Source organism: Sminthopsis crassicaudata, chromosome 4, assembly GCF_048593235.1.
Source record: "Sminthopsis crassicaudata isolate SCR6 chromosome 4, ASM4859323v1, whole genome shotgun sequence".
NCBI lineage: Eukaryota > Metazoa > Chordata > Mammalia > Dasyuromorphia > Dasyuridae > Sminthopsis > Sminthopsis crassicaudata.
The window spans coordinates 147746486-147758671 of NC_133620.1; the positions used below are offsets into that span (position 1 = coordinate 147746486).

The following is a 12186-nucleotide window of genomic DNA, read 5'->3' on the forward strand; positions in this document are numbered from 1 at the left end:
CAGATTTGAACTCAGGAAGATGAATCTTCCTAACTTCAGACCTGGCAGTCTATTCTCTTTCCCACCTAACTACCCAATAAATCATAGGATTACATTTACTAGTCTTTTCCTATGGTACTAGAATATTAGCTTAGTAAGATTTTTAGCTTAACCTGGAATATAAACATTTCACAATGAATCTACTATTTGCTAATATGCTCTTGAAATCTAGCAATCTGAAATGATCTTGAACAATAACCATATGTCTTTGCTACTCCATTAATCCATTATTATTTCTATTAAGAAGGATTCTTTATTATGAAAAACTTTTTCCTTCATTTGGGTTTCAAGACTTTTAAAATCATTAAAGAGCCTGCAATTTTGTCCTACATTCTTACAAGTATATTATGTAGGACATAGAGTGGAAAAGGGGGATTGTAACTCTTTGTAGTTTGATTTTAGAAGTTCTTATTTTATTTGTGTGTGTCATGGACTCTTTTGGTTGTCTGGTGAAATTTATGGACTAGCTCTTGGAATAACAATTTTAAATGCCTAAAAGAAAATACACAGGATTATAGAGGAAAGCATTATATTATAATGCAACTATTAAATTGAACCCAACATGGTTTCTTTATGAGCTTCTTCAGAGAATCTCAGGAGGGCAGAACACAGATTTCCCAACATGCCCCACTGAACAAAGAGTGGGAGAAGTATTGTGGCCCCACTCACCAGCATCCATAGCAAAGTTCAATAACAAACAACATTTGAACAACATGGGGTTCTCCATGCTTGCAAGACTGTTTAAATCACAGCAAACTAGTCAGTGGGCTGTCTCCTGCTGCAGGAATGTGTACCTTTGACTCTCCCAAGGGTTTGAAGGGCTGTAAAGAAACAGCTGAAAATGATCACAGACACTGTGTACAATGAATTGAACATTTTCCATTTTCTTATATTGACTTAAAAGGACACTGTCAAGATTGGGAGGTCAAATATCAGACCAAACATGCAACTTTTTAATTTTTTATCAGAGAAGGAAAATCTGATAAAAATGCTTTAAACATTGCAAATGGTATAGTTTCCATTTTTTTTAAAAAAGGAAATATGGTTTCCACTTTTTGTGGGACCCACAAAATGTGTATTTTATCATTCCACTGAATGAGAAGAGGCACAAACAGCAGTTCATGCTGCTATTGATGGCCATGGGCTAAAGCTATGGAGTCAATCCATAAGCTTAAGTTATGGCTATCCTTGAACTGCAGCCAGTATATTTTCAAACCCTTGACACAACAGCCAAAAAGACAAAAAAAGAAGAAGTGAAAGGAGAAGTGAAGAAAAAGAAAGATTAAAAGAAAAGAAAAGAAAGAACTGTTTGCCAAATAAGAAACTGACAAAATTGATATCAGTGAAAAATTAACCTTTGACCTTGTGATCAGGGTTTCACAAATGAAGCTCCAGAAGAAGGACAAAATGTTGCATCGAAAGGGAAAAAAAGAAAGAAAAAGAAAGCAAATAACTTGACAGTATCCCTTTAAGAATTTATGGACGATCAAGAATTGATTGATGTACAAAACGAATTCTTCCTCCTTGATGGCATGCACCACATCTGTCTCAAGGTTAGAAATGGAACAACCCAGGAGAGAGAAAGCAAGGGATCAACCACTATGTGTCATGCACCTTTTCTTACACATTCACTGCAGTGTGGGACTTTTCAAAGCTGCACATGTGCCGACGGACACTGGCTGGTGGGCGAGAATTCTGGCTGCCTCTTCCTGAGGATTGAAAAGAAAAAGACACCTGGTGAGTGGTTATACACATGTACAGACATGGTGACCATACCACTCAGGTGCCTGGCCTTGACCTAGGTTGACTCCTATAACTTTTCTCCTTTTTTTTCTGTTTTATTCTGATTTTGCACCATGGACTTGGCCATCTCAGCCCCAGTGTGGGGTTGAGGTGGGAGAGGGAATACTGCCCAAGTTTGCTTTTTCATGGCAAAATTTATTTTCAAAAGTGCAGTCAGTCTTTGTACTTTTGGCTCAGTGTGAGAGCTGGTATTACTTAAGAGGCAACTACTACTCTTGGTCTATAGCTGCTTCTGAATCATTATAGTGGTATACAGAGTGAACAAAAAAAGGGACACATATCTTTTCTTAGTGCCAACAAATGACCTAAAGGCTTTTATTTTAACTTCTCTTTTTAGTTAATTTGATTTTAATAATCCACTACTCACTACTAAATTATTCAAGGCAGCCAATTTCACAGATTGCAGTCATAAGTATCAATTATTCTTCCAAATAAGACTAAAAATCCCTTTTTATAAGTCTCTCTTCTCCCTTAAATCAAGTCATCATAGTTACTCAAAATGAATATGACCAACATTGTTGCCAGACCTCTATTTATTCCATAAATATGAACTGAAATGAATTACTTGTAATCCTTTTGTTTTTACATAGATATATGTATACATAAAAATCTGAATTCCTCATTTAGGAATAAGTTGTTGAGATACCTTGAGTTGAACTCCATGTTACTGCATCAGGAATCCATTTCTTTAAATGAATTTTCAAATGACCATTCTTGCTTGCTTTAAAATTTGCCATAGAGATATCCCTTACCATTCAACAAATTGCAAAGCCATAAGAACACAAATATAATTGAAACCTCAATACACAATTAGAATATATATGATTGTCACTTTAGTATAACCTCTAAAATGAACATGAATATTATTCCATATTTCATCAAAAAGTACAGGGAAATATTTATTGAATTTGACTTTTTTCAAGTTTAAAACCCCCTATTTTTCAGTATTCCAAAAGTGAAAAAAATCAGGATTTAATTTTTAATATTTAAAAAAAATTAATTACCTTAGGCACTAAGAAGTCAAGAAAAATGTGTTATTTTAAGAGATTCATGATAGTTAGCTATGCAATATAAGACAGCTCTTAAACCAAACTCAACTCCAACTGACTATTGATTTTGTACTTGATAACTGATAAATTAGTAGTGAAAAAGGCCATTCAATTCAATAACAATTAATTAAAGATCTACTGTGTAGTGAGTATATTGTGATTGTCATTGGGAAAGATACCAAATGCAAAATTTTAATTAGAAATGATCATGCACCACAAATTTTTGCTAAGAAAACACATAATTCAAAAGTTTACTAATATTAGCACAAAGCAAAACATAGTAAGTACCAGGTAAATAGTATAGACTTTGTTTTATTCAACCCAATGAATGTGTTATCAACTTTTATAAATAATTATCAAGTACTAATTATCTGCAGGGCTCTGTTCCAGGCTCCAATGGATAGACCAAGAATAATAAAAGCAACAATAATTACAATATAATAATGAGAGCTAGCATGACATAATGGATAATTGTAGTATAGGGAGACCTGGGCTCAGGTCCTGAGCTAGCTAAAAATGACTGTGTCATGAGAAGCAAGTGCCTGAACCTTTCAGAGCAGCAGGTAACTCTCTAAGACTGATAATTTCATACAAATTGCTGATTGGCCTCAGTGGTAGGAATTTGCAAATCAGCAATTCCATACACTAAAGAAATTTCAATTGCTGCCTCTCCCCCCTTTATACCATCTAATACAATAATAATAACTATTATCTTATACTTGTACAAATGCAATTATAATAATGGTAATAGCTAATTTTAGCTCATTCATTTTTGCATTTAACTCCAGCATTTCATTGGAATCTCACAAAAACTCTTTGAGGAAGGTAATATAAATATTATTATCTTCATTCTATATGAAAGAAAACTAAGACTTAGAGAGATAGTTATTTGCCCATATTCATGCAGCTTATAGGCATTGAAGGCAAGACTTAAACTCTAGTCTCTCCAGATTCTAAATCTAACATACTTCACACTTTACAGGTTATATCTTATAACACCTATTCCCTGCCCTCAAGAAGCCCATAGTCTAATCAGGTACTATGTATGATATTCACACAAAGAGCTGTAATAAAAACACTATTTTCCTAAGTGGGATAATGGATGAAAGGACACTATCTTACTGTATCTTTGGTTCAAGTGAAATGTTAATGATGTGCAGGCTAGTAGGTAGCACAGAGATAGGGTGATAGTCCTGGAGTCAGGAATACTCAAGTTTAAATCCAGCTATGTAACATTGGTTAAGGTTAAATCATGTTGGTCTTCAAATTACACTCATATTACTGGTGTGCTTATTCCTTAAGAATCCAAAGAACCATCCATATAAATTAGGGATTCAATTTTGTGTATGTGTCATGGCTGGTGAAACTTATGAACTCCATCTGAAAATAATGTTTTTTAAATATATAAAATATATAGGAATCACATTTATTAAGGAAATCAATTATAATGAAAGATATTTATTAAATTATTTTAAAAATCAAACTTGTAGACCCTAAGTCAAGAATCCTTGATATAGAGAACATATTAATAGTCTTCAGAAGCACATAGGATAGACATTGTTTCTCTAATTTTTCAAGGTCAATGCCATAATTACATTCACTTGCTTGGTATTATCCAATCTTCATCCCTTTAAAGTTTTTATAATTTCATTTGTATGGCTTCTCTTTCTGCATATCAAAATTCTTTCATCCATTAGCAGAGAGACTTCAAGAATTTCTGGGATCAGAAAACCTTGTTACTTGGTGGCCTATCTGATGGAGATAAGAGTCTCAGAACTTAGTTAAGTGGGCTCTCAGACAACACAGAGACATTCTTTTCTCAAGTTTGTACTTTAAAATATTCCACCTTAGTTAGAACTGCCAAAGTTTGTCTTCCATTATCATAATCTTCAAACATTGCATGTTCATCTCCATATTGTGAAAGTTACTGGAGTAAGGATTTAGTGAAGGCTTTTTTTATTGAGAAAATTGAGATATGACTGGATTCCTGTACTATTGTGTTTGTGGGTATGGATTTGATGGACATCAAAAACATTTTTAGAGAGCTTGTGATGCTGTTGCTCTAACTGTATAAACACAATTGCCAGAATATATCACAGGTAATCACTTATTAGTATAAAATCTTATAAGTACACATTAAAATTATTTTGTTATTATTTAGTACATGCATGGGATGGTGTCACACTGAAGCAACTAGAGCTCTCCTTCAGTGCGATGATTACTTTCCAACTGATCTTCCATGCCTCATTAAACTCAAAGAAAAGTGAAAACTCTTTCTTAGAGGAACTTGTCAGTCAACATTTCTTATTCATCTCAATCAGCAAGGAGAGAAAATTTTCATAGATACAAATAGTTGATTAGTTTCTTGTGCTCTATTGTATTGCAATAACTGCACAGCTGTTACAGAGAAGTTTCTTTCTCTGATCTCCCAGTCTCCCCAAATAACTATTGATAATCCCAGTTCACTCTTGTTTCTTTTAGCCACATGGCCCTCTAGACATAGCTCCTCTACACATCCAGTCTGAGTGTTGAATTATGCATTTCACTCTCTTCCCCTGTGGTTAGAAACTGGTTGGAATTAAAAGGAAGCTGAGAGCTCCCTAGAGGGTGGAAACAGATGGATGCGTGTGTTTTGTTTATTCCACCAACTATATAGAATAGATTGAGCATTTAAAATGCAAGACAGCTATACTGATTTCAGAAGAAAACAGGTGCTTTCTCCACATCATCTTAATGAAAAATCCTTTTTCCCTTCTAGTTTTCCAATTACTTGCCTCAAACCCTAGCTCCATGTATGTAAATGAGGATGAAATTTGAAGTTCCAAAACCATTTAGCCCATTACTCAAATACATTTGCCTCTTGGCTTAGACTTGCCTCTAGGAAGATCAATGAAACCTGACATCAGAAGGTAACTTTTGGCTAGAAGTGAAGAAAATACCAGTTTAAACTGAAATTATCACACATTAGCATTTAGCCAAGAGAATGACTCCAGGAATTAATGAAAAAGAAGAATGTGGAGAAATTTGAAAACTAATACAAATATTAAAAATGGGCTAAGAATATCAGTGAGTAGAGACAACTATTAAAAAAGTATCTTGAGACCTGGATTTCAATAATTCCCCTTAGCCTGCTTTCAGGTTTACATAGAACATTTAACAAGTTTTAATTCCACCATAAACTTAGAATTTACTTTTTAGACATGTTTTAGATGAAATGATTTTCTATTTGTGGCATAAATATGATTAATTTCAGAAAGAGGGGGGCAATGATGATAAACAGATCTTTCAAGAAAGAGGTCATGATTCTTGTTTGTAGGATACAGCCATATTTTCTTGCAGTTGCTAAAGTACAATGTGTCTAATAGCAAGGAAACATTTAATTGCCTTTCCAGCTAATTGAATTGTTTCTGGATGTGGATAAGAGGCATGCAGAAAAGGGTAAACAACAACCTGCTCCCTACAGAGAAATGCTGCAATGAACCTATAGCTGGGAAATGCTGCCATGAAAGTTGATAGAAATTCTAATCAACTCCCATCCCTAGATGTGTGTACTAGGAATGTGTTTTATATTTCCTGAGCTTCTAGATACAAAATTAAAATGCCAGAATAAGGCCATTTTGATTCCTTATAATTTAAAATGTTAATAAAAAAGATTTGACCATTTCTGCCTTTCTATTCATTTCAACAAGGTCTTCACTCCCCTGATACATCAATGTGATCCTATAAATTGTTGTTTAGGACATAATCTCACTGACTGAATCAAATTTCATTAGCGCTGCAAGTAATACAATCAAAAGCTAAAGTGCTGAAATATTAAATTAATGACATTTAAGTAAGAAATCATCATCTTCCCATAAACTATAGGGCTACAGAATCTATAGTTCAACCCTTTCATTTTGCATTTTTTTGTTTGTGCATCTTGTCTAAGGTCATACAGTTTTAGGATTAGAATCCAAATCTAATATGCTTTGCACTATACCATTCTGCTTTATCTATTACATAATTTGAAAAGAAACCCCTGTACCTGGTTGCCTACAGTTGCTACTTATGTTCTACACTTAATTATGATTGACAATTTGGAGAATAATAAGAACTAGCCAGATTTGCTTTCATTGTACATAACTAAATCCAATAGAATGTAATTTCCTTGACAATTTCCTATTTTACTTTCAACTTGTATCCTTGGCTCCTAGCATTGCGTCTAGCACATAAAAGGTGCTTACTTAATAAATACTTATTGAATGACTGATTAATTACCATTTTGAGGCTCTTGTAGTCTCCACAAAAGAAATAAAGGAGGTAGATTTAGAGATTGGGGTATATTTTATTGGTAGGAGAAAGTCCACAACAATCTGATAGTAATTAAATGAATTAATAAATGAAAGTCATTTATTAAATATTTACTATGTATCCATCACTATGTATCAGTATCAGGGAGACAAAAACAAAAGGAAATATAATCCGTGCCCTCAAGAGGTTTACATTCTAATGGAAATAAAACAAATAAAGGAGATTGATTATTTATGAGGGGAATTTATCTCTAAAAGTTACAGAGATGATAAGAGGAGTTTTAGGGAAGTAGTTTGTCAGAATCATTCATGCATGTGACAAATACTAGTTGACTGCTTATATGTTCCCCTTCATTCATCCATCTATCAATGCTACCTTATATTTATTTTTCTAATTTATTGTCAAGATTGAGATAGGGAAGTCAGAGTTTAATCAATGCTTACTTCTGATCTACTGGAATACTGTGGCTCTTTTATACTATACAAATCCCAATATTATAACTTATTTCATGTATATTATATTCTATCTCTCTATTTACATATTATGCAACAGAACACAATGAACTGCAAAAATATTTAAAAACTCAAAAGTAACCAAAAAGTCACTTGAGGTCTTTCTTCTCTTTATCAATACTTCTCCAAGTTATGATTATATAATGTTACAATTTCTATTGCTATCACCCAAGTTGCTTTTGTCATTGCACATCAAATGTTCCGAAATCTCTAGTGCAAAGAAATACACAAATGAATTTATCCTCAAATAACCACTCAGTGAACAGAGGTCCTGCTCCTCTTTTCTACAGAAAGAAAAAAAAATAAGCTAGAAAGAAGAATCAAAAGAGCTATTGGAAATATATTCTTCTTTTGCTGAGCAAAAGATTAAAATCACAAGATAATATATAGATGAAAGAACAGCTAATAAGAAAACAATTGAAGCAGAAATTATTATATCTGACAAGGTATACTAATTATCTGTATGTTATACCAGGGCTGGAGCCTTTCTTATGTCTTATGTTTATGGAATGGCTTTATTTGTGGAGTTGAGAACAAATGTTATTTTTTAATGGTATAATTTACACAGTTAGGTTTTTATTTTCATGTATATGTGTATTTTCTATTGAATGAACAAAACCTCCACACTGGAGCAAAAAATAAAAGAGACACAAAGGGTGAGGAAGTTGTGCCGTACTTCCAGATGGACTCTAAGCTGCCAAACTGAGACAAGGAGGCGTTACATTATTTCATAGAATTTACCAAAAAGAGGAGGAGGTTTCAAATAAATTGCCAAAAATCTGAATTTTCTGCTTAAGATTTTTTAAAACAATTTAATCCAACAAACATACATTAAGTGCCTACCTTATTAAAGACACTGAGAAAGGCAGAGTGTGTGGTGATGAACTTGTAGCAAGTTCTGAGCTTGATTCCCAACTCTGCTTCCTAAGTGACCTTGGGTAAAACTCTATGGATCTAAGTTACCTTACCTCTATTTGGTCTTTATTATCCCTAAGAACCCTTCCAGTCTAAGGATCGAGAGGCACATAGAGAGAGACATGAGAAAAAGTGGATAGAAAGCCAGATGTAGAGTCCAGAAGACTTAGATACAAGTGATGCTCCATACACATACTAGTTATATGACCATGACTAAGGCACTTATCCTCTTTGTGCTCTAGAAAACTTTCACACAACATATGTATATATATATGTATGTGTGTGTATGTATATGTGTGTGTGTGTGTGTGTGTGTGTGTGTGTGTGTGTGTGTATAGTTTATCTATATGGCTCTGCCTCTTTCTTTGAGTATGTATTTGTCTATCTTATACCTCTCTACCTCTCTACATATATACATCGATACATATATAATATACAATGTGTTTATGTTTGGAAGTTTCTCCCTACCCCCATAATATGCAAGATATTGAGCTAGGTTTTATGGACATAAAGAGAAAACAGAAAATAGTCCCATTTTCAAGAGCTTACATTGCATAGGAAATCATTAATATCTTCTTAAGAACCACATCTTGAAATGAAATAGCTGATAATGAAATATAGTTCTGATTTGTAGAAACAAGTTTGTTGGATTAATTCTGGCCCACAGAAGTTTTCTAGGACTTCTAAGCTTTGTGGCTATAATAATAAGCCAGTATTACAAAGTAGGTTTCTTTCTTTTTTTTTTTTAAACAGAATTTTCCTTCTTCCATTATCCTCCTCAGCAACATGAAAAGGAATTAAATCATGAGTTTTCATCACAGTCATACATTCCTGGGAAGCTTCTAACAGTGTTATGATTTTTGACATCTTAACCCCAAAATCAGCTCAGCTCAATTTAGCTCAGCTTAGCTCAGTTCAATTCAATTCAAACATTCACAAAGGTTCTCTCAGGTGTCAGGTCCAGTGCTAAGAGAAAATATTGGACTGAGAATAGATGTTGGATTTGTTATTCACTCATTCTCAATTAAACCAACTCCTTATGACTCCATTTGGGGTTTTCTTGGCAAAGATACTAGAATGGTTTGGATAAAAGTTGGTGCTATCCTAATACCCATGGGAGCTCTATCTGTAGCACAGCCTTTGTAGTTAATAAAAAAAATATCTATAAGATTTCTTTTCTAACTTGCCAGGAAAGGGCATATGTTAAGACATTTTTTTTCTTGATGCCAAGGGTTCAGATGCTGAGATATACCTTCATTTAAGTTTTTGTATTTAGACACTAAATATTATTGAAGAATTTTAACATGAGAGGAAAAACTAAGTTAGTGGTAGAGAGTGGAAAGACAAAGAGCCCTTACAATTTTTAAAATTTAATTTTATAGAGAGGTTTTCATAGTTAGTCCTCTAGATGGTCTATTTTCTCCCTCAAATTACCATGCTCATAATTGAGATGATAGTGACAAGGGGAGAAGCTGGATCTGGTTTAGGGTTGTAAGGGTCAGTGAACTAGAATTTACCCAAATGGGGTAAAATTAATATACCTTACATGTTTTATTTAAATAAATATAAATTTATATATTGAAGTAAAATTTTTTGGCATCTTTACCTATCTTCAACTGTTAGCATTCACTACTTAATTAATATTGTTTTTTAGCCTTAAGGAAAATTCTTTAAGTCTTCATCTAATATATGAGGTATCAAATAATCTTCACTTTATATTCAGAGAGAGCTACTGGAAGATAAAGCTTCCTTTCCCCCACCCCAACCCAGTTCTAATGGCTTTGGTGGAAGAACTTTATCCATAACTATCCGGCTAATTCCAAGAAAGACTTTAGGTTTCTACTCCCTTGATCACTTTTTTAATGGAGAGAATTGCTTTCTTTCATTTTCCCCTTCTATGATCAAAAAAGAAAAGAGGAAAAACTGATTATACACATTTGTGTCCAATGATTTTCGTGATTTTCTTAAAACTAGCTTTATCCATCAGCTTCTTACTCTTTTTAATCATTTGACTTTGAAATCTATAGCTAATATAAAAACTATTTTGCTCTAAATATTAAAGATTACCTTTATTTTCTTTAGTAAGACTCCTGGCTTCTTCAAAAATCACTTTTTAAGGGAGACAAGCTTTCCTAGTCAAAAAACTATACTTTTAAAAGTAATTCTAAGCAACATGAATGATTTTTATGCTGAAATAACATAAAACTTAATCAGATATGCTTTCATTACAAACCTATATAATCCTCAAACAATAATCAATTCATGAATAAGCAAAAGTTATAGTATAAACTTAAAAATTAAATGTCTCATATATTTCAGGCAAGGATCAATAATAACACATTTCAATAGCATGCTAAGATTTATAGTTGTTTACAACAGCTTAGTTACTTAGGTAGTATGATTAAAGATGAGGAACCTGGGTCTCAAAAGAGATTCAGTGATTATTCATGGTTATATGGCTAAAAAATGTTAGCTTTGGAATTTCATCTCAGGTTTGCTAATTTGGTTATCTTGAGGACAGAATGTGCGTATTCTAGTTTATTCACTCAAGATCTTTTTGGTTAGAAATGAACAAATTGGATTTTTGGCTTACAGGAAGGTCTGAGTTTTCGTGGTTATGAACCAGTTTTCCTAGGATTTAGCCATCTTCTGAGAAGTTGATAATTGTCTATTTGGGCCAGTGAGGCTAAGAAATCAGATCTTAGAAGAGATGCAAGAATATTATGATTAGAAGAGATGTAATAATTCTAAAGCAGTTTTTAATGTACAACTATATAATTTATTCTTTGTCACCAAATTATAATAAACCTTTTATTTGTATGGCATCTAGAATTTTATTTAAAACACTATCATATCTAATATCTGACTTTTCCTCACAATAATTACATATGAAATAAGTAAATATATAGTTAAATAGAGCAGATATTATTATTCCCATTTACCAAATGAGAACAAAAGATAAGTGACATGATTCTACTTACAAATATAATTCACAGCACAGTTGTGTTCTGGTTTTTAAATTCACTGATGATTCTCCACAAAGATATATACACCTATACACATATCTATATATACATATATATAAGCATACATGTATATACATTATATATGTATATATACACACATGTGCATGTGTAAGCATATACACATAACAAGTATACATACACATATATAAAATACATAGGTAAATGATGCAGACCTTTGATTTATATATGCACATATAAATGCACATACTCATATGTGTGCATTCACATATTCATCTACATATGTGAGTACACATTTAATATACATATTTATATAATAACATGTACATGTGTGCTTAAAATTATACTCAGACTTTTGTAGTAATCTGTACTATATATGCAAATGCATATATGCATAGTGTGTGTTTATGTTTGTGATACAGCTGTATTTTCGTTCATTTGGAAAACTCACATTTTGGAAACTCCTTTTATAGATGCTGGACTTGTGACTACTTTTTAACATAGTTTTATAGTCTTAGAGAGTTGCAGGGGAACTGAAAAGTTAAATGATATTGCCCATGATAGTGCAACTGGTATATGTCAAAGGGAAGATGA

The 12186-nt window shown here is 32.8% G+C and overlaps 1 protein-coding gene across 4 annotated transcripts in view; it reads right to left on the minus strand.

The window, feature by feature from the left end:
• GRM1 (glutamate metabotropic receptor 1) overlaps nucleotides 1-12186 on the minus strand; it is a 438388-nt gene that overhangs the window by 14170 nt on the left and 412032 nt on the right. Inside the window, exon 9 of one of the 4 annotated variants that reach the window (XM_074309609.1) lies at nucleotides 1664-1748. The exons of 2 other annotated variants lie outside the window; for them this stretch is intronic. In XM_074309609.1, the coding sequence (XP_074165710.1) occupies nucleotides 1688-1748 (61 nt within the window). In that variant the 3' untranslated portion in view covers nucleotides 1664-1687. Of the gene's footprint in view, nucleotides 1-1653; nucleotides 1749-12186 lie in introns of all 4 variants that reach the window. One more of the 4 variants, XM_074309608.1, reaches the window with a different exon arrangement.